Source organism: Pocillopora verrucosa, chromosome 14, assembly GCF_036669915.1.
Source record: "Pocillopora verrucosa isolate sample1 chromosome 14, ASM3666991v2, whole genome shotgun sequence".
Classification (NCBI taxonomy): Eukaryota; Metazoa; Cnidaria; class Anthozoa; order Scleractinia; family Pocilloporidae; genus Pocillopora; species Pocillopora verrucosa.
The window spans coordinates 19,475,250-19,495,705 of NC_089325.1; the positions used below are offsets into that span (position 1 = coordinate 19,475,250).

Genomic DNA, 20,456 nt, shown 5'->3' on the forward strand with positions numbered 1-20,456 from the left:
AGTAGACTCCAATTGAATTTAAATTAAAATTTGCATTCGAACTTACTAGTTTATGCGGTAATTAGATTTCTGAATTGGGCATTGTGTACTACAAATTAAAATAAAATGGTATGCATTTTACACCCCAAAAGATAGGTGAGGATCGTATGTATCAAGAGGTGAACTCCATTGACGAACTTTATAAGATTGTGGAGCAGTGTCTTGAGGAGTACAACCAGACACACAAGACACAGATGAACTTGGTCATCTTCAGGTCAGCCATGATTTAGTCTTTATTGCATTCGTAAACATTTGGACTTTGTCGACAGCCAAAGTCAACTTTGGCAAGACATCTGAACAGCTTAAGAATTAGTCGTATTTGTGTAGTTAACTTGGTGTAGATTGCAAAAATGCAATGCGAGGTTCTCATTATATCGTGACCAATGTACTTACCTTGTTATAGAAAGAGATGATTTTGCGTCATGTCACAGCTGGGAACAGAGATATAAAATCTCAGCCCAATGAGGAATTGCACTTCACACCTTCACTTTCTGTACTCCAATACTAAAAACTAAGCTACAGTCATTTCCACGGCGAAACATGTCATTTCTAGGTTCTTGCAAAGGTGATCAGCTCACCAAGATGGTAGCTTCAGGAGAAAAGTAGGTTACAGTTCCATATCAGTTTTCCTAATTGTTTGTTATTGGTAGATATGTACTGGAGCACTTGGTGCGCATCAGTCGTATCTTGAAACAGCCAGGAGGAAATGCTCTACTTGTCGGAGTTGGAGGTAGTGGAAGACAGTCTCTGTCCCGTTTGGCAGCAGCCATTTCTGACTTTTACGTCTTTCAACCAGAGATCTCCAAAAGCTATGGTCTTCCTGAATGGCGCGAAGACATCAAGGTTAGTGATGCATAAGACTTCTAAGTAAAACTCCAAGAGCTTTTTATGAGGCTGATTTTCATTAAAGATAGACTGGGAGTCATGATTGTGATAGGAAGCTGAGAGTGATATGATTTGCTGAAGATCGAAGCGACAGAATCACAAGCTGGATGCCAATGCCACTTATGACCCCAAAACTCATGGTCTTGTGAAAACTGTATCCTTGAAGCCATAATGAGCTTGAGGGTCTAGTTGGCTTTGCGACTGGTAATTTTTTCATTTATTTATTTGTTTATTTATTTTTTTAATGTTTTTTTTTACTTCTGCTTGCAACACTATCTATACAGTTTTATTGGATAACAAGCTTCCAAGTTCTACACAGAATCGTTTGAAAATGTGAACCCTCCGACTCCAACTCTATCAAGCTAAAAATTTCATTTACCCCACGAATGACTTCAAGTTTTGATCTTCATCCATTCTCGTGGCTAGTGACAACCAGGCTTTTGTCCTATCTCCTGTCAATGCACAGTTTGTATTTTTATTTCCTTGTATCTTTAGACGCTGCTTAAAAGTGCAGGATGTCAAATGAAGCCAACAGTGTTTTTGTTGACAGACACTCAAATAAAGGAAGAGTCTTTCTTGGAGGATGTGGACAGCTTGCTTAACACTGGTGAAGTTCCAAATTTGTTTGCAGTTGATGAGAAAGCTGAGATCAATGAGGTAACTGCAGTTTCTTTTCTACAAGTGAAAAAATAGTATAAACATCTTTGTCATTTCGACTGGACGTCAGTGACACATAAACATAAATCCGTGACTCAGTTCAGTGTGTACTTATATCAAATTTATGATAAGAGGGGATGGAGTACGTATTTGAGGAAGTGGGGGGGGGGGAAGGGGCGGTGCTTATTTCCCTTTCTTAAATTGTGGCCCAATTCATTTACAATGGCTATTTGAGAACTACCAAATGAACTGTAAATAAATTGTAAGAGTGGATCGTAAAATTTTTTGATGTTGTAACATATAAACTACCTACTAATCGAATTCGAGGTCCTTAATACAGCTTGCAGAAATAGATAGGAAGGCGTTCAATTCAAGGTTCAACAATAGATTTTATTCGAAGTTTCGCAATAAGTGAAGAACTGGTGTTAGCTTATGTAACACTCAGTGCAAGTTTTCTTTTACGTTCAAGTGATAAAGAACTGTAATTTACCCTTTCCCATTTTGGTCATGGGGATTTCTGCTTTAAAAAAAAATCATTCCGTAAGGATTGCCCGCAAACGGTCTTGTTAAGGCCTTGCATGTTCATATGAAATTTATATGTAATTCTGTTTTTAAAGTAAATCTCCCCTGGTCTGTCTGTATTCTGTCCTTCTTTTTCTTTAGAGTGTTCGCCCAGCAGCCCAAGCCAAAGCTGACGATAAGAATGCTGAATTTTCGCCTTTGGCATTGTTCAATTTCTTTGTGAATTGTTGTAAAGGAAACCTTCACATTTTGCTATGCATGAGTCCTATTGGTGATGCATTCAGAAACCGGCTCAGGCAGTTCCCAGCTCTGATCAATTGCTGCACTATTGACTGGTTTCAGGTGATCTCTTACTTGAGCATGTTTATATGTTTTATGTTTACATTGTATCATTCTTGGGCTTGTGGTTCATTTTAAAATCATTTGTTGCCCACAGTTTGAAGCGCCACCAGGATGAGAAGAGCCGTTCTTGCTCTATCTCGATTGTAATATTACTTTTTGCAATTGTTGCCATTACAATACTTCAACTGAATATAATGTCAAATTTGATATTGGGTTAATACAGTGACACTCATTATCACCACCACTGCGCTGTAAGTAGTTAGCTTATTGGAAAGCTCAGATGACATGTATGAGACTACTTGATGGAAAATTACTTTCTTATCTCTGCACATATAATACTGTACATATCATAACAATTATTTATTGGTATTTTTATCTATTTATTTACTTGTTCATTTATTGTAGCCATGGCCTGAAGATGCTTTGGAAATGGTAGCTAATAAGTTCCTTCAAGATGTGGAAATGACCGATAATGAACGTAAAGAAGTTGTTCCAATCTGCCAGTATTTCCATACAAGTGCTCGACATTTGTCTGAAAGGTAATTTTTGTGTGTGTTAAGTTGCTGTTCTTGTTGTTTTGTTTTATTTGCATAACGGTGGTTTATGCGCAGTGAATCATGATTCAACAGGTATGTAGAGCTAAGATTGAGTTCAGCTACTACGCTATCTTTGAGTTTAGTCCTATTTGTGATGTTCACAAATTCCAGCACTGATGTGACCTCCTGACTTCTCCATCTATGGTTGGGGTTTGTAGTCTACGTTAACGTTGCATACAAATAGGCTCTTGTACAAGGTGGAAAACTGATTTGATGTAGATCCACTTGTGATATGCTTGTGTTTTTTTGAAGTTTTGTTCATCAAATCGATGAAATTTAAACCTTGCTAAACACTTCGGTCTTTGATTCTATTTCGTTAGTTGGAAGTTTGATTGCCACGCTGTTTTATTACTATCACGTTACAAAAACTAAAATCTATCCGCAGGTATCTTGATAAACTTGGCCGGCATAACTACGTGACACCCACCTCATATCTGGAGTTGATATCTTCACTAAAAACTCTCTTGGGAAAGAAGCAAGATGAGGTGTGTGTTTAAGCTGAGTATTTTGGTATTAATCATTGACCAATCATAGTTAACAATTACTCCATCAGGGCGCGTTGGATGTGGGAATGGAATAGTTATTTAATTATATTTCATTAAATCCTCAACGTTTGGATAAATCCAACGCTTTTTTTTTAGCTATGCAACAGTTGGCGCAATGCATTTCCATTTTAGGGGACTCGGAAGATGAGTTGATGACCGGAGTTGAGTGAACGAATCAGAACACCAAAAATGCAATATTTGGAGTTGGAAATTTAATAACAATAGTTAGATATAAATCAAGCTTTTGATCTATTTGACCACAACATCACGCTCAGGTTTGCACTGAGTTCCAAATATAGCCAAAGCTAGGCGTAGAAGGACCAGGCACATATTACCTTTAAATAGCAAATTATTCTTAACGGGGAAAGACTAAAAGGTTATTTGTAGAAAAGAGGATGTTTTGACAGAACTATTGTTCATATGAAATTAATATCCTGTAGCATGTCTACCGTCTTTATCAAATCTGATTATCTCGTTTGTTACAGGTCATGCGAAACAAACACCGCTATGAAGTTGGTCTAGAAAAACTGGCTTTTGCAGCATCCCAGGTAGGTTGTATGCTATAGTTGGCCGAGTTTGGAAGTAAGGGGGGTAAGTTTTTAAAGAAACTGTGGTACTGCATCGGTGGGAGTGTATGATAGGGAAATTTAGTATTATCAACTGAGTTGGTAACGTAAAGTGGCCACTTTAAAGAGTTTTAAAGCTAAGGAAGTAGTTTTGCAGACTTGTGCACTAAAACCTGTCTTGTCTTACTTGTATAGGTGGCAGACATGCAGAAAGAGCTGGAGGAATTACAGCCCCAGCTTGTTGAGACAGCCAAAGAAAACAGTAAAATGATGATAGTAAGCATTTGTTCTTTACTTCCAAAAGCGTTTTTTTGAAAGTGGCTGACAGCGGTTAAATCTTAATGCTTAGATTAATGGCAATTATTGGTGTCAAAGATGTGCTATCCAATCAAAACACATCACGGTATTCTCTAATTACACTGAACAATATTTTCAGGTAGAATTTTCTGCCTCATGCCTAAGATTTACAAAATGCTCAGGATAGAATTAGGGCGTGATTTAATGGAAAATAATTATAGTTGAGACATGTTTTGAAATCCAGCTCTTGCATTGACCAATGTGTTAATTACAATTTGCGAACTCTCAACAACCCACCGTCTATTGAAAGAAAAGTGTGATTTTTCTGTTACCCTGTACATTGGATTAATGCTTCAGTCACACTCGTTTAGTGACACTACGCGTTAAAATTAAGGTAAGCATTTTAATCATTGGAACAAATGATATGTGTTTCAAGTGGATATTGCTTTTTAATGTGCCTTATATTCGGGCCGGTTTTGTTTTTGAGTAGATGTTCATTTGATTTGGCCCTCGTTGTTGTGTAGTCGTTTGTTTTCTAGACAATTACAATTATCACTATCTTGGAGGTGATCATTTTTGCTGCCACTATCGTGTTAATTTGACCAGCACCTGTTATGCTATCAAACTAAAATTGCAAGGGTTCCTGGTTGAACATTCTTGAACAAATCAGAAGGGGAAAAATTTCAATCACATTTCCCCTTTTCTAATCACAGTATTAGCTGTAACTTCTCTGCGCTTAGTAAGTTTGGTAATGCTATGTAACCGCACGTGTCACATTAAGTTACTTGTCCTCAACAGGTAATTGAAAAAGAATCAGCTGAGGTTGAGGCTCGTAGTGAACTTGTGAGGAAAGATGAAGCAGTTGCGAATCAGAAGGCATCAGAGTCACAGGCCTTGAAAGAAGAGTGTGAGAGTGACCTCGCGGAAGCTATCCCTGCCTTGGAGGCGGCCTTAGCCGCTCTAAATACTCTCAAGGTATGTGCCTTTATCTCTATTTTAAAGCAGTTGCATGGGTGCCTGAATACCTCACTGTAGATCTCTCACTTTGTATTTTTCTTCCTTCAAAGATTTATTATTACGTAACGTCATGACAAAATATTTATTGGCAATAAAGGACAATTTTAAAGCACATTAAAGCGCTAAAACTTTTTGTCGCTTTAGTCGGCGACACACCAGGCGATTTTATACGCCGATCGCGGCAAATTTGATCGCCACAGATCGCTGCGGACACACTCGGCGTTTATTTTCGCCGTTCGCGACAATGTGGCACTTCAGCCTTGATCTCAGGTTCCATCGGGTGACGTTTAAAGATTGCGCGAATCAATGTAACTAAACAAAACGGCGACAGCGAAGCAAAAAAATTGCTGGCTGCTGCCGTAGTTTTGCAACTACAGCGCTCCAGGAAGTATTCTGAAAAGTGGGACATTAAAGCCAATATAGTCGAAGGCATGGATTTATTGAAACGCAGAGTCCTTCTTGAGACGATTCCTGTTGTTGCTCGACGTTACATCAAATAAGCATGGCTTTTCTGACTACAGTGTGATCAAATTGACTTTTTATTCTCCGGTACAAAAACAATTTTCGATGCCTTTCACCTTTTTGAAAAGTCATGTGATAATATCGCCCAACTTGAGTGGTTAATTGTACGGGCAATTCGCAATGGAAAGGGGAGAAAATCGCAGGAACGGGCAGACTTGGCGAATTCCTGCAAATTTAATCGCCGATATCTGACATGCCAGATATGCAATAAACGATTCAAAATATGATTAAAACCGGTGACACATCTAGCGATTTTATACGCTGATCACAGCGATTGGCGTTTAAAATCGCTAGATGTGTTACCGGTTTTAATCATATTTTGAATCTTTTACTGCAGCCATTTTGTTGCGTTGCTTTCCATTGGTATTTTTACGAATAAACTTTGCCGCCTGAAGCTTTATGCCACCGCACTTTGTGTGTGTTTCTTAAAAATTTCCTTGTAATGAAAAATAGATATATATATATGTTGGCCAAGCTTAGTTTCCTTTATGAAAACATCGTTCCTTGTATGACTGGATATGCATGAGTAATTTGATGAAATTCTGAAACATGGCTCTTGGTGAGAGAAAAGACTTCTGCTTTTTGTTCCTCTAACAGTTTTACATTGAACTGTATCAGAGAGATTTTTCAGTTTTTGTGGTAAAACATACTAAGCCACTTTTTCTTTTAAAGTTGTTTCATAAGAAAGAGTACAATGGTATGTTAACACTTTCCTGAACGTAATAATCTCGAAACTCGACTTGACCAAAAGTGGTTTGTGTTTGACCTTGTAGACACCTGAATCATTAGGTCGGCGGGTTAAATCAAAATTTCGTTTTTCTTGAGTTAGAAACTCTTTTCGTATTTCTTTTCACTTTGAGGGGCTACCTGTATACAAAAAATAGAAATAATTAAGGTTTAATATTTGAGTTCAAAACTAACTTCTCTTTCTTGAGGAGAAATATCTTCTTTTTCAAGTTTCCTCAAACTTAAGGTCCTCAAGACTTTCCCTTGAAAGTGATTTATTTCAGGTTTCTAGGAGTGGTGGAAGCTGGGTATATTTGAAGAAGGCAACACAATTTAAATATCGTTGCTTTTTTTTTACAGCCAGCAGACATAACAATCGTGAAGTCCATGGCCAATCCTCCTGCTGGAGTCAAGCTTGTCATGTCAGCAGTCTGTGTCATGCGTGATATAAAACCTGAGAAAATTAATGATCCGGCAGGAACTGGAAAGAAGATTCTTGACTATTGGGGCCCATCAAAGAAGTTGTTAGGAGACATGAACTTTCTTAACAATCTTAAAGAATATGATAAAGATAACATTGCTGTGAGTAACTATTACCTGTTTTTGTAGGGAAAGTTTTTATAGAGACTTCACCCGTTTCTTCACCATTGAATAGTTTGTAGTAAGTTGACGCTTAACACTTTTAGTTTTTTACGGTGTTAGTGTTTTTTTATGTCCCTCGAGAGTAAATATATCTTATAAGACGTTTGGAGTGTAGTATCGCTGAGTATTTTTACCCGTTATCTGTCTGTTTCTGTTCATTTCTCATAAGGCGGGAAAAAGCAAAGTGGATAGAAAAGCGTAGCGCGCGCAGCCGAATTGTTAAACAAGTGTTTTTTACAGTACATAATAACCAACTGTCCAAATGACCGTACAATATCGCAGGATATTTGTAATCTATTCGCGCGTTATTTGTACTCTACCTTGTGCAGTTGGATAATAATTGTTGATATTGGAATATTCACCGCTAGTCATTCCTTTACTTAACGTATCTACCTTATGTGACCCTCTACACACTAAAAACTTTCAGTGCTTTTAATTGTAATTTGTTCTGATAGCTTAAAGCTGTATAAATGTCAACAGACATTATTTACTCTAGTTTTCCATTTCAGTTTCATAGAAGGCCATTCGGGAAATCATTTTTTTTTTAATTTTAAAATGCTGTTAAATTCATTTTAGGCCATTTAAGGTTAGTCTTGTATTTTAGCTTATTGCAAATAAGTTCAGCTTGTCGCAAGTTTCGGCGTAATAGCTTAATTGGAATAAATCCCCCTGTAATACAGGATGAAAAGTATGCTTTAGTAAATTGAAACTTACTGTTTGATCACTACATCTCAATTTTCACCCATTTGCTGACGCGCCTATGTTTTACTTTATTTCATTTTGGCCTCCAGGTGCACATCATGAGTAAGATCAGAAAAGAGTACATTCCTAACCCAGACTTCGATCCACAAAAAGTGCGCACAGCCTCTTCCGCGGCAGAAGGGTTATGTAAGTGGGTTCAAGCTATGGAAATATATGACAGAGTTGCTAAGGTAAGTCTCTTTAATAGACTATTTTTATGTCGGACCCGGTTGAGAAGGGAGGGGGAAGGGACCTTCAAAAAAATTGTCAGGGATATTTAGCGGAGGGATGAGAAGAGACTTACATTGTACCTGACTGAAGTTAATCTTTGCGACAAGTGAACAAACCTAGCAACTTGAAATTCGCTTGCAACAGGATTTAAAATGAGTAGCCAGTATAGTAAAAGGAGATCTAAAAATTAATACCCACCTGGAAATCTAAAGCCAGACGCCTCACAGTTGCCAGAAATAAGAAAATTATGTTTAGGTATCTGATAGGCCGAAATTAAAACTTGGAATCAGCTCCTTTGAACTCACGTTGTGTTTGCAAACCAAAGTTCACCGGAAATGTTGTACATTTTCCTTGTTTTCATTTCACCTATAATTAAACAGTCAGAGATGGATGGGTTCTTTGAAAATAAATGAAAAAAAAATTGATGTAAAATTAGTTCTCTTTAACTGCTAAATATACATATATATATATATATACTTTTTTTTTTCTTTTAGGTTGTGGCGCCTAAGAAAGCTAATCTAGCCGAAGCAGAAGCATCCCTTGCAGAAACTATGAAAATTTTGAATGCTAAACGTGAAGAACTGGCTGAAGTGGAAGCTAAACTGGCCAATTTGAAGCTTACATTTGCAGAGATGACAGACAAGAAACAACAACTGGAGTTTCAGGTTTGTAAGGATGTTTACTTCTGTAATTACTAAATGTTAGAGAAAGATGTTTTTCGTCTTGTCACGAGCGTATGACAAAGAAAAAATTCTGAGTCCCCATGAGGAATCGAACCTCTGAACCGTTCGGACCGGAGGTCTGAGGTTCGATTCCTCATGGGGACTCAGAATTTTTTCTTTGCCCCACGCTCGTGACCAGACCAACAACATCTTTTTCTATTTCTTTATCGAGCTCAAAACATACTATCTCTCTTATTCTAAATGCTAAGTATTGCTTTAAATATCTCTTGATGTCGATTTTACTTTCACCATGCTAGTCATTGTTTTAAAAGTTCCAAAAGAAACTGTAAACTTTTTTTTGAATGCGATTCACCCTGGTTGTGCGATATCATCTGTGCTACTAAGTAGTTTTTTGATGAGACAGTATAGAATTCTTTCAAGAAATGGTCTGAAGTCAGGAGCAACAACTGATCTTGTAATGTGTTCCCATCAACAGTCCTTTTCAGTACCACTCCCTCACGGACGATCAGACCACGCGATCAATTACGAAGATGTTACCATGTGCAATCGCTATGTGTAACTTAAGGAATTTGCTTATTTGTAGGTCGATTTGTGTGGTAAGAAACTAGAAAGAGCAGAAAAGCTTATTGGTGGACTCGGTGGTGAGAAAGATCGCTGGTCAGCAGCTGCAGCTTCTCTTCAGGATGTGTATGATAATCTGACAGGAGATGTCCTCATCTCCTCGGGAGTCATAGCTTACTTAGGAGCCTTTACAGCTGGCTTCAGAAAAGAGTGCACTCAAGAGTGGACCAAGATTTGTAAGGTACTTATCAACGTCCAGTTATTGATTGGAAAATTTTTAGAGAAGAATTAGTTAGAAGCAAGAGGGAGGGGAATGGCAGTGGCAATGGAGTGTTAAAACTTAGTGTTACCTGGGTGTTCACTGTCACGACCTGCATAAATGGTTACGTGCCTTTTGTTTACGCTTATTTTTTCCTTTTTCGTCATTCAGTCCAAGAACATACCTTGTTCAGATGACTTTTCGCTCAGTAAAACATTGGGTCAGGCCATTAAAATCAGGGCATGGAATATAGCAGGTCTACCAACAGATTCTTTCTCCATTGATAACGGAGTCATTGTGGATAACACAAGGAGATGGTATGTTACCTTTCAGTTACAGTTTACAATGTATCTAAAGAAATATCTTTCAACCTGTCGTCTTCCTGCTTGGTGCTGCTGGCTAGATCCTTGTCTTTGTTCTGATAGTGTATGCAGGACGCATGCCACATTAGAAATCTCGTAATGGCCTGGCTTACCGCAATCTCTGTAGCTCAGTGGCAGAACATCGGAGCACGAATTCCGAAGACCTGAGGTTGAATTCCTCATGGGGACTTAGAATTTTTGCTTTTTTCCACGCACGAGACAAGAAGAAAAACATCCTTCTTTACCTCACTACCGTGCTTAAAATTTACCATATTTCTTTTTCTATTACGGTGGTGTTTGGAGCATAGAGTAGTAAGTAAGCCTTTATACGGGCCCAAGTGGCCCATGGGGCAGGGGCTTAATTCCGGTTTTCTTAGCATGAAGCGGTTAGGAGTATTGCTATTCCCCCCTGGATGGGCTGGTAGTCCATCGCAGGGCTACCCTCAGCACATTTGTTGGTACCCATTTGTACACATGGGTGAAGAGAAGCACTGTGAGAGTAAAGTGTCTTGCCTAAGAACACAACACAATGACCCCGACCAGGCCTCGATCTGGAGTCAAGCGCACCAACCATGAGGCCACCGCGCCTCCACTGTTTGGAGCATACATGGATCTAATTCTGCAACAAACTAGCCTGCTTCTCTTTTGCACACAAGACTAACTGCACATAGAAAAATAATCATATCTGAGAATGAATATCATGCAGGAATTTGTTTGCGCTGGGAGAGTGAATGAACCACCTTCTTGCTGAGTTAAAACTTGAAGCGAGTAAAGCTGAAGATACAGTTCGCCGATGAGAAAAAACAATGGCTTTGTTATTGTCTATTATTGCAGGCCGTTGATGATTGACCCACAAGGGCAAGCAAACAAATGGATCAAAAACTCTGAGAAAGATAACCAACTTTCAGTAAGTAATTTCCATATTGGGTGCTGATGAGTAAACCATCACATTGGCACTTCCTGAATCATATGTGGAAATTTCATTTACAACAGTTAAATTTTGCACGAAAGGTTTTTCTTGTGTTTTTGAGGTTTTTTTAATATAAAAAAATCACTCTATGTTAGCATGTAGAATGGTATGTAGCTCGCACCTATCAGATCGCCGCATTTGGGTATGTATCTTGCGTCGATCAGATTGCTGCATTTGGGTATGCAAATCGCACCAATCAGATTGCCGCATTAGGGTATGTATCTCGCACCAATCATATCACAGCATTTTTATATCTTTCACAAATCACAGCATTTTTATATCTTTCACCAATCATAGCGTTGAAGGTATGTAATTTGCACCGACCATATCAAAGCTTCCTTGCGAATTATGTCATGGAATCAGGGGGCTGTGCTGAAAGAATAACATAAACCATAAAATTCGGGCTAATTTTGATAAGTGTAATGGTTTGTGACCGTCGTAAGAGCCCCCCTCGATAAAGATCGAGGTTTAACGGGATATGAAAGGTTTGCGTTTAACCTTTTTGCATCATTTTAAGCTAAAACGTATTTTTTCCGCTCCGTTACTCGCAACTCACACGCCAAACAACTTGCATTCCTTCACGCACCATGAAAACAACGTCCAAAGTCCAATCAGAACATACACAATCATCGCACTACATGAGCATTAGGTAATTTTTCACGTGCTTGAATTGTATTCTACCAATCAAATTCCATTTTACCAAATTAGACTTCGCTCCATCACGTGTCATTTCCTTGTAAACAACCTGCATTTAATCACGTATTCTGCCATCGTTGTCCAACTCTGAAAAAAATTCACATGACACTAAATGCAACTGACAGTAAAATTTCCACGCAATTCTCCCGCGTTTTGACCTTTTCTACGAATAAAATTGGCTTTTAGCTACATTGAACTTAATCCAATCCCGTGTTAATTCCTTGTAATCAACCTGCATTTATCAAGTATTTCACACACGGAGGGCAAAGTCCAGATAGGCAACAACCAATCGAGGAGTCCTCTTTGAAATATTATCCTTTTCTCTTGTTCAATGTATCTTCACTTATTCGAGATCGCAATATATCTTTGGTTAGGGTTTTTTCCGCTCCGTTACTCGCAACTCACACGCCAAACAACTTGCATTCCTTCACATACCATGAAAACAACGTTCAAAGTCCAATCAGAAACATACACAATCATTGCACTACATGAGCATTAGGTAAGCTTTCACGTTGCTCTCTTCTTTTGGACAGCCACAAAAATATGATTGCTATTAAAAAACTTTAGGATTCCCTGTAAATTTCAAAGTGTTTAAACCCATGGGTGAAGAAGTGGCTGTTTGAAGAACAAAACTGGATTGAAAAATTCTACAAACATCAGTATTTTTTCCTTTCTGTTACGTTGTTTAGGAAAACTTGAATAAAGTGACTTGATGCCCTTTGTGATGCCTTAATGTACTGTAGTAGCAGCCCATTTAGAACCTTTTTTTGTTGAATTGGTAACCACATCCCTGCCAATATCATTTTCTTAATGTCCTATTATTAAGTGTCCCTATTTGTCTTCGGTCCATACCATTTTCCGCTGGGGTGTCAGTTTGTCTTTAAATCAGGTCATTACATTTTCAGCACTCTTTGGCGTATGTTAGTAAATAGGAGGATTACTGTAGATGTATGCAATTAATCATTCTTGCATTGCCCATGGTAGAGGTCAGCATTATTCTACATGTGTAATTACACAAAAGGTCTTCTTATAGTTATGTTACACTTGAAATTTACTTTCAAAACATTTTCCAGGTGATCAAATTAAACTGATGCTGACTACATTCGTACTCTTGAGGAAAACAGCATCCAGTGTGGGAACCCCGTTCTTCTTGAGAATGTAGGACGAGGAAAACTCGACCCCCCGATCTCTTCAGAAACCTCTGGCTGACTAAAAGCAGACGTTTAAACAAGGTTATGAACCAAGGTTCTTCTTACATTATTATTGAAGAAGGTGTGCTTAACAGTTTTTTGGGCAACAATTGCCGCCCCGGTTGTTTGTCAACCAAAAAGATAATCCCATCGACATCGTGTTTTCTTAACGTTCTTCGACGGGCATTATACACCAATTAGCACTTGCATGACCAGGGGACATAAGTGCTCAAAGTCTTGAGAATTCAAAACATGAACCCTTAATGTGCATGCAATTTGCAGGATTTAGAGACTTCCTTTATAATAGTTATTCGTGTCAGAAGTCTGGTGGATGAGTAAAATTACAAGGCAACTTGCAAATTAGAGAGAGAAAAAAGCATTTCCTCAGGGAAGTATCGTGGACCTGATGAAAATCGTGATGTGAGACTAGCTTTGTTATGAACGAACTTAATTTGATGGTATAATACTTAGCGATTAAAAGTGCCTTTCATTGTAGGTGCTGTGTAAGTGCTTACGTTTGGGTGAAAGTGGATTGAGTATTCCGATGTACTTTCGGTTCTATGTCACAACCCAAAGCTGCGGGAATCCTCACTATTTACCTGAAACTATCCACGAAAGCGGTCTCATTGCTTAAACTTCATGATCACTCCTGAGAGGCCTGGAAGACCAACTGTTGGGAATTGTTGTCGCCAAAGAAAAGGTTATGTTTCATAGATTATATTATAAAATTCCGTTGTATATAAACGTAAACCCTTTTTTCACTCATCGACTTTGCCTTTTTTTGGACCTGACCTTGAAGAGGAAAGGACAGGCATTAATACTGCAGAGTGCTGCAAACAAAAAAACAGCTCGAGGAGATTGAAGACCAAGATTCTAGAAACCAACTTTCCTCTTCTGAAGGAAACATCTTGGAGGGACGAGACAGCCATTACAGATATTAGACGCATCTAAGGTAAGACCCATACATTATCTGTGCACTGCATAATATTTAAAAAAATGATCACTGCTTGCTAAGGTTATTCCCTAGTATTTGCACAGGGCATTCTGTTTAGCGTTGTAATAGCCCGTGCAGAGTTTAAGATTAATAAATGGAAATAAGGCCGAGTGGAGTTCGTCTGTGATCGTACGAGTGATAAACAAAAGACGGATGACTGCGAAAACGGGGAGGTCCGTTTTGACAATCACGAGTATGATTACAAAACCGAGTTGGATCATAAACATTATAATTTCCGAAAAAACAAATACATTGTAGGGAGGAATATCTCGATAGAGACAAAAGTATTAAAGTGAAAAAAAACTCGCCAATTCCACATTCTTGTTGAGGTAAAGTAGCTGTTGCTATGGTTATTGTGATTTATTCTGTCATTGGTGGATTTAGCTGATGCCATAAGACAAATCTGAAATTGTTCCTTTTGATTATTACAGTTACACCTACTATTATTTCAAATAATTTAGACCAAAGCTGTGCTTCTGGCTTTACAAAAACGTAACGCAAGCCAGTGGAGCAAATGGGCCCTAAATGGGATACACGTTGCAAACATTCATTCATTACCTTAGAGTCAGCTACATGTCCTGAAAAATGTTCGATGTGTTATTCATAGTAAATGTTTGAAAATCGTAGGAAATTCACTGGGAACATTCATGGGAAAATCAGAGAAGGACATTACGTAAACTCCTTTTCCTCAGTTTACTAAACGGATACCACGTTTCTTTTTTTCTCGACCAAACCCCCTCACCTCATAGATTTTTCATTGCAAAAAATGGTCGGACGATTGATCAAAACGGTGGGAATGTGAAAATTTGATGCCTCGAAGATTTATCATCTGCAAACCCCATTCTCAAAATTTTTCTTAATTTCGCTGGTTTTAAACATTGAATGAACCAATTTCCTACGAAGGAAAACTGATTAAAGAGCCAATGATTGCAGGTTACTCTCTGATGAGATTTCAAAGAAGGCAGGAAGGTAAATGTGTCTCTTTGGTTCATAAAGAGCTTATTATCACTATTGTTATTGACATGAGTTATCACTCTGCCACAAACGGCAGCAGGTTTGCCATCGATAGATGAAGGAGTAAGTACCCTACTTCTCCTTTTTCTGTTTTCAATTTAATTCTTTTGTTCTGTCTGAGGAGTAGGTTGTAAGTTATGTTAATACAAATTAAACAATGTGTCTTTCGATTAGATTGAGCAGAGGAGACCCGAAAAACTAAGATCAAACGAGTCACGACGCGGGAGTATAACCCAATAGCCAGCACATTGCATCAGGTCTTTTCTTTTTTGTTTTTTTCCATATAAAATAAATATGATCTACAAACATATTGATCCCATGTTACCAGTCTTCGCTTACCTGGTTTGTTAATCTCTTCCTTAACTCCATACATGACAGGGTTAGTACATTTTGAACATTGCGTTGGTGATTAGCATGCAATTTATATTACTTTTTGTGGTGTTGACTAAATTAAATGTTATTGAATTATATGGCATTTAAATTTGGGAAAATAGATATAAACCTGTCAAACCAAAAAAGAGAACATAGATGGTTAACGGTGCCCAACCTTTATTTTCTTATTTTTACATGTAGGCTTCAAGTCTTATTGCAATTGCTGCACAAGGACAACGTATTGTTTCGTTGTTTTGTGGTAAAAGAAAGTTTGGTAAAGCTTTTTCTGGGGTCGGCAGCCTCGGCTTTGGTTTGGCTGACATAATCTGTGACTTAATAGTATTTCTGGCTATTTTCATAAAACTGAATAATTCTTTTATATATTTTGTGCTTTGTATTCTTTATCGTTTATTATTATGGTATTTATTCTTTTTAGCGACGTACATTGGACTGTGTGCTGATGTTTGTGTTCGTTTTCATTCCAGCAACAAATCGAAGATCTTAGAGCGTCGATTTGCGTTACCTGAGTGATCACTTTACCTACAATCTGTACTGCAACGGGTGTCGATCACTATTTGAAAAAGACAAACTTCTTTTCTCTTTTGTGTTGTGCTGCAACATTCTGAAGTAAGTTCGACGTTCAATGTTGCATTTTTCTTATTTAAGTTAGAAAAATCATAAGCACATGTAACCATTTCACGACCGAGGGGCGATTTACTAAAACTTGATGTGTAGCCACATGGATAATCGTCGTATGTCGTGTTAAACTGCCTCTCGTTTGTAACAGGGGATGAAAGAGAACTGAAAAGCATTTTGCGTATAGTTCGATCTAAAACTTGCTGGGAACCAGCTGTCAATCACTGTCATGGTGATAACACATCTTGGGAAATAACATCACTCGAAGGGAGAGAAAGGCCAGTTTTAAGCTTTCTGTCCTACGTAAGTTTACTCGAATTACACTATCTACCCTGACTCTCTTGTATTTCTTACCGAAAACCTCTTCGTTGTTAAATTTGTTGTGATGTATGATTTGTGTAACAGTGATGCACTGTGCCTTGTTTCTGGCATTGCGAGTGATATCTCCGTCATGTCGCCGTCATCAGTGTCGGCAGTGAAACCTTCTCTTAGCGTGCGTGCCCTACCAGTGGGTCTGGAGCATTTCACTGTTTAGTGATTTTTACCACCATATTTGATATCTATTTTCTTCTTATACCTGCTTATTTTCGAACACTCAAAATTGATTGTTAAAAACTTTTGATTGCAGCTCAAAGAATGAGATTGACATGGAAGAATTCATGTTTTTCTTGACTGGTGGGGTAGGCCTGGAAAACAAGGTAAGATGCGATCGATCAAATTCCATATCTTTTTAGCTTATTATCGTTCATTAGAAAATGATGTTTGTCTTTTGGCATTGATTCATCGCCATTGTTTTTCTTTACCCAGCACTTTTCCTCCGTCGTTTTTCGTGTACTGCAATGTTCCTGGAGGATTTTCATTAAACGTTTGCTTTTTTTCAGCTGGAAAACCCAGATCCTTCTTGGTTGTCAGATAAAGCGTGGGATGAACTCTGTCGAATGTGTGACTTGCGTGGCTTCAAGGATTTCAGGTTTGTGAATGCATGAAATCGTATTGATTGAATTTTCTCTTTTCAAAATTAGGATAATCCGTTTGTTTTTTTTAAAGCGATGGAAAGTGAAAACACGTCCTAGAACCGAAAAATTGTCCTTCCTTTTACTAGAAAATAATAAAAAAAACGTCTTACTCTACAGAAAAAGTTTTGTTGGTAATACGCACGAGTGGCGCAAGATTTATGACAGCAAAGAACCTCACCGGGCTCCTTTTCCCGCTCCATGGTCTGAACAACTGACTGACTTCCAGAAAATGATGGTCATTAGGTGCCTCCGGCCTGACAAGGTAATGACGTGCCTAGTAAATAGCACTTTATCATCCATTATTTAGATAAACAAAAAAGAAAATGAGAGAGCGAAATCTTCAAAAGAACGAAAGCAAACTACAAACGTTGGAGGTGATTTTATACGATTTTGTGGGGTTAGTAGTTAAATCAAATAGGAAGTAGAAATGTTGCAAAAGAGTTGTAAACAGTGAACCATTTGGATGTAATAGTGTTAAGGTTATACCCATAGTGCAGGGGAGACTCTTTTATCTATCTGGCATTTAACAAACACACACACACATACTCACACACATGGCGTCACCATGAACAACGTTGCTTCGTTCTTCTATAAGACAAAGAGAATTATGTTTCCCTGTGTCTGTCCAGTACTTGATCAATGAAGACGTCGAACAAAGATGATTGTGATCAGTGATACACTCCCACTCGTTCCCTTCGCATTTTGACGTCATCTCGTTCTGTTACTGAACAAACCCACAACAACATGAAACAAATTTGTTAATTATAAGCTTCAAGAACCTTATTCAACCGACTATCTCTTCTCGACTAGAAACTGAACATTACGATACTACTTTACACACAGGTTGTGCCACTTGTAACGAACTTCGTGGAAGACAAGCTTGGGAGTAAGTTTGTTCAGCCCCCACCGTTTGACTTGGCTAAGAGCTACGTTGATTCCAATTCATGTGCCCCACTTATTTTTGTATTATCTCCTGGAGCTGATCCTATGGCAGGTTAGTGACCGGATGTGTTATTGACAATTTTGAATTATATCACTGGCTTTCTACGCAAGTCTTTATTAGTGAAAGACTGTGGTCTGTCTGTCTGTCTGTCAGTCTGTCTATTTGTTAATTAATTCAATTATTTAAACCATGGTTTTGTTTTTAGGCCTAATGAAGTTTGCAGCAGATAAAGGTTTCAGTGGGGACAGATTTAATGCGATTTCCCTCGGACAGGACAGGTATTTCTTTTGTATTTGATTGGTTTTCAGCGTTGGCTCGTAGTGAACGTGTTTTCGCAGATTAGATTCCTTTTTAACCGATTTTGTTATAACCGTAAATATTTCTTTCCTTATCTCATATCTTGCCTAATGAGCAGTCAGTTTTCATGTGGGTGTCGATTCGTTCTGTGATTGGTTCAAGGAAGTTGCACTAACATCTCAATCAACTAGATGCAAAGCGAAACCAATGGCTACCTAGTCATTAGGGTTTCCCGCGCTTCAGGCATTTTACTTGTTTTTGCACTGAGTTCTCACTAGCTCTCGATGATATTTTCGCGTTTAGCTTTGGTTTTATTTTAACGAAACTCACTCGAATGCGCCTGAACCCACATAATCTTAAGGGATGTGTAAAAATTATCGCATGCATAACGCTTTTTGTCAGGGGCCTGTTGCCGCTCGTCTCATAGAGAATGCCGTCAAGGATGGAACCTGGGTTGTATTACAAAACTGTCATTTAGCAGTTTCGTGGATGACTTCACTTGAGAAGATTTGCGAAGACTTGTCTCCAGAGAATACTCATCAGGACTTCAGGTTGTGGCTAACAAGTTATCCCTCTGATAAGGTAACCAGAAAGGCCAAGGACTATCAGATTTAGTGGTAGTGCTAGCGTTGATAGTTAAGGTTTCGTAGTGGAAGTTATTGACTATTTGTAATCATTCAGAACTTTACTCTTTCCCCCGCTCGTCACAATGGCTTACCGTTATCTTTGTTGGGCGGCTCAGCTCAAATTTGCAAACCTCCATATAATATGTCTCTATCTCAAAATCACCAGAGATCCTGTTTTGTAGTATCTCCAGTAGTCAGTAAGACTGGTGCATAGACGTGCTTGCTTGGATGACCCTCTTAACTTTTTACCATGTACTGGTTAGTTTCCAGTTACTGTACTTCAAAATGGTGTAAAGATGACAAATGAGCCCCCAACAGGATTGCGCCAGAATCTCTTGCAGTCCTATCTGAGTGACCCAATATCTGATCAAGAGTTCTTCAGTGGTTGTGGGGCTAAATCTGCGGTAAGCAAGCAACACTTGAGAATTTTCCTAGACAGCTGTATTTGAGCCATGGAATGAAACAAGTGTTAGAAAAAATGTTCTCAGTTAATGTTACATTCTCCGACTTTCGTTGTTGTCGTTGTCAGTCTTCACTACCGATAGTAAACTTGTAGCGTTGTGATGAAAGTAGCGAGGTTCTTCTTTTCAGGAACAATCAACCGTAAACGTATTTTACCTAAGTGTGGCACCTGGACGTTCAATTTTAAGTATTGTATTTTTCCCATTCAGGTCTGGGAGAAGCTTTTGTTTGGTTTGTGTTTCTTCCACGCTTTGGTACAAGAGAGGCGAAAGTTTGGTCCCTTGGGCTGGAACATACCGTATGGTTTCAACGAGTCCGACTTAAGAATCAGCGTTAGACAATTACAGGTTTGTACAATGAAATTCAAGAACGGTTGTAGGTTGCTCGTAAGTTACTAGTGTTTTTGTTTTCTCAGATGTTTATCAATGAGTACGAAGAGATTCCGTTTGACGCCATTACTTATCTGACTGGGGAATGTAACTATGGAGGCAGAGTTACTGATGACAACGACAGGTATGTAATGAAAACCTTTCCAAAAAATACCTATAACTATCTGGACATGTGTGCATTTACCGGACGTTTTAATTAATACTTATACCCTTTTGGCGGGATTTAAAACGTTTAATTAAGTAAAGAAAGGTTAAGAATTTGTCACTAGGTCGTTGAATGATCATGCTCAGCAAGGTTGGTTGCATGCGGAAAGTGTGCAGAGCATGAGAGAGCCGTAAGAGTTGCTGGAGACACAGCCGAGAGTAACTCTATCTCATAAGTTATTGTTGTTGTTATTATTATTATTAGTTCCTCTATTGTTATTGTTTTTATTATCATCATTTTTGTTGCTGTTGTTGTTTTGATGGACAGCTATATTGGCGGAAGAAGACTTCAGTGTGCTGGTGACAATTTCTTCGCTAGTTTCTTTCATTTATTGTTGAAAGCATTGCATCTCGCGGTCAAAGTGCCGGGATTTATCCTGCAAAATGCAACTGCATGCGTCATGTTATGTACACACAGCCTACCATAAAGATTTACAACTTGATGGCACAATAG

The 20,456-nt window shown here is 38.4% G+C and overlaps 1 protein-coding gene across 1 annotated transcript in view; it reads left to right on the forward strand.

The window, feature by feature from the left end:
* Nucleotides 1-20,456, forward strand: part of LOC131793320 (dynein axonemal heavy chain 12) — a 74,618-nt gene that overhangs the window by 49,830 nt on the left and 4,332 nt on the right. The window contains 37 exon segments of the mRNA XM_066161143.1: nucleotides 132-253; nucleotides 690-882; nucleotides 1,420-1,581; nucleotides 2,245-2,445; nucleotides 2,851-2,984; nucleotides 3,427-3,526; nucleotides 4,072-4,134; nucleotides 4,348-4,428; nucleotides 5,248-5,424; nucleotides 7,075-7,296; nucleotides 8,148-8,288; nucleotides 8,823-8,993; nucleotides 9,595-9,813; nucleotides 10,003-10,148; nucleotides 11,028-11,111; nucleotides 12,945-13,074; nucleotides 13,558-13,674; nucleotides 13,677-13,703; nucleotides 13,705-13,747; nucleotides 13,834-13,856; nucleotides 13,858-13,887; nucleotides 13,889-13,975; nucleotides 13,978-14,021; nucleotides 14,977-15,020; nucleotides 15,238-15,365; nucleotides 15,368-15,432; nucleotides 15,912-15,942; nucleotides 15,944-16,056; nucleotides 16,694-16,763; nucleotides 16,947-17,035; nucleotides 17,199-17,343; nucleotides 17,925-18,075; nucleotides 18,230-18,298; nucleotides 18,719-18,903; nucleotides 19,211-19,351; nucleotides 19,619-19,756; nucleotides 19,825-19,922. Coding sequence (XP_066017240.1) covers nucleotides 132-253; nucleotides 690-882; nucleotides 1,420-1,581; nucleotides 2,245-2,445; nucleotides 2,851-2,984; nucleotides 3,427-3,526; nucleotides 4,072-4,134; nucleotides 4,348-4,428; nucleotides 5,248-5,424; nucleotides 7,075-7,296; nucleotides 8,148-8,288; nucleotides 8,823-8,993; nucleotides 9,595-9,813; nucleotides 10,003-10,148; nucleotides 11,028-11,111; nucleotides 12,945-13,074; nucleotides 13,558-13,674; nucleotides 13,677-13,703; nucleotides 13,705-13,747; nucleotides 13,834-13,856; nucleotides 13,858-13,887; nucleotides 13,889-13,975; nucleotides 13,978-14,021; nucleotides 14,977-15,020; nucleotides 15,238-15,365; nucleotides 15,368-15,432; nucleotides 15,912-15,942; nucleotides 15,944-16,056; nucleotides 16,694-16,763; nucleotides 16,947-17,035; nucleotides 17,199-17,343; nucleotides 17,925-18,075; nucleotides 18,230-18,298; nucleotides 18,719-18,903; nucleotides 19,211-19,351; nucleotides 19,619-19,756; nucleotides 19,825-19,922 — 4,184 coding nt within the window.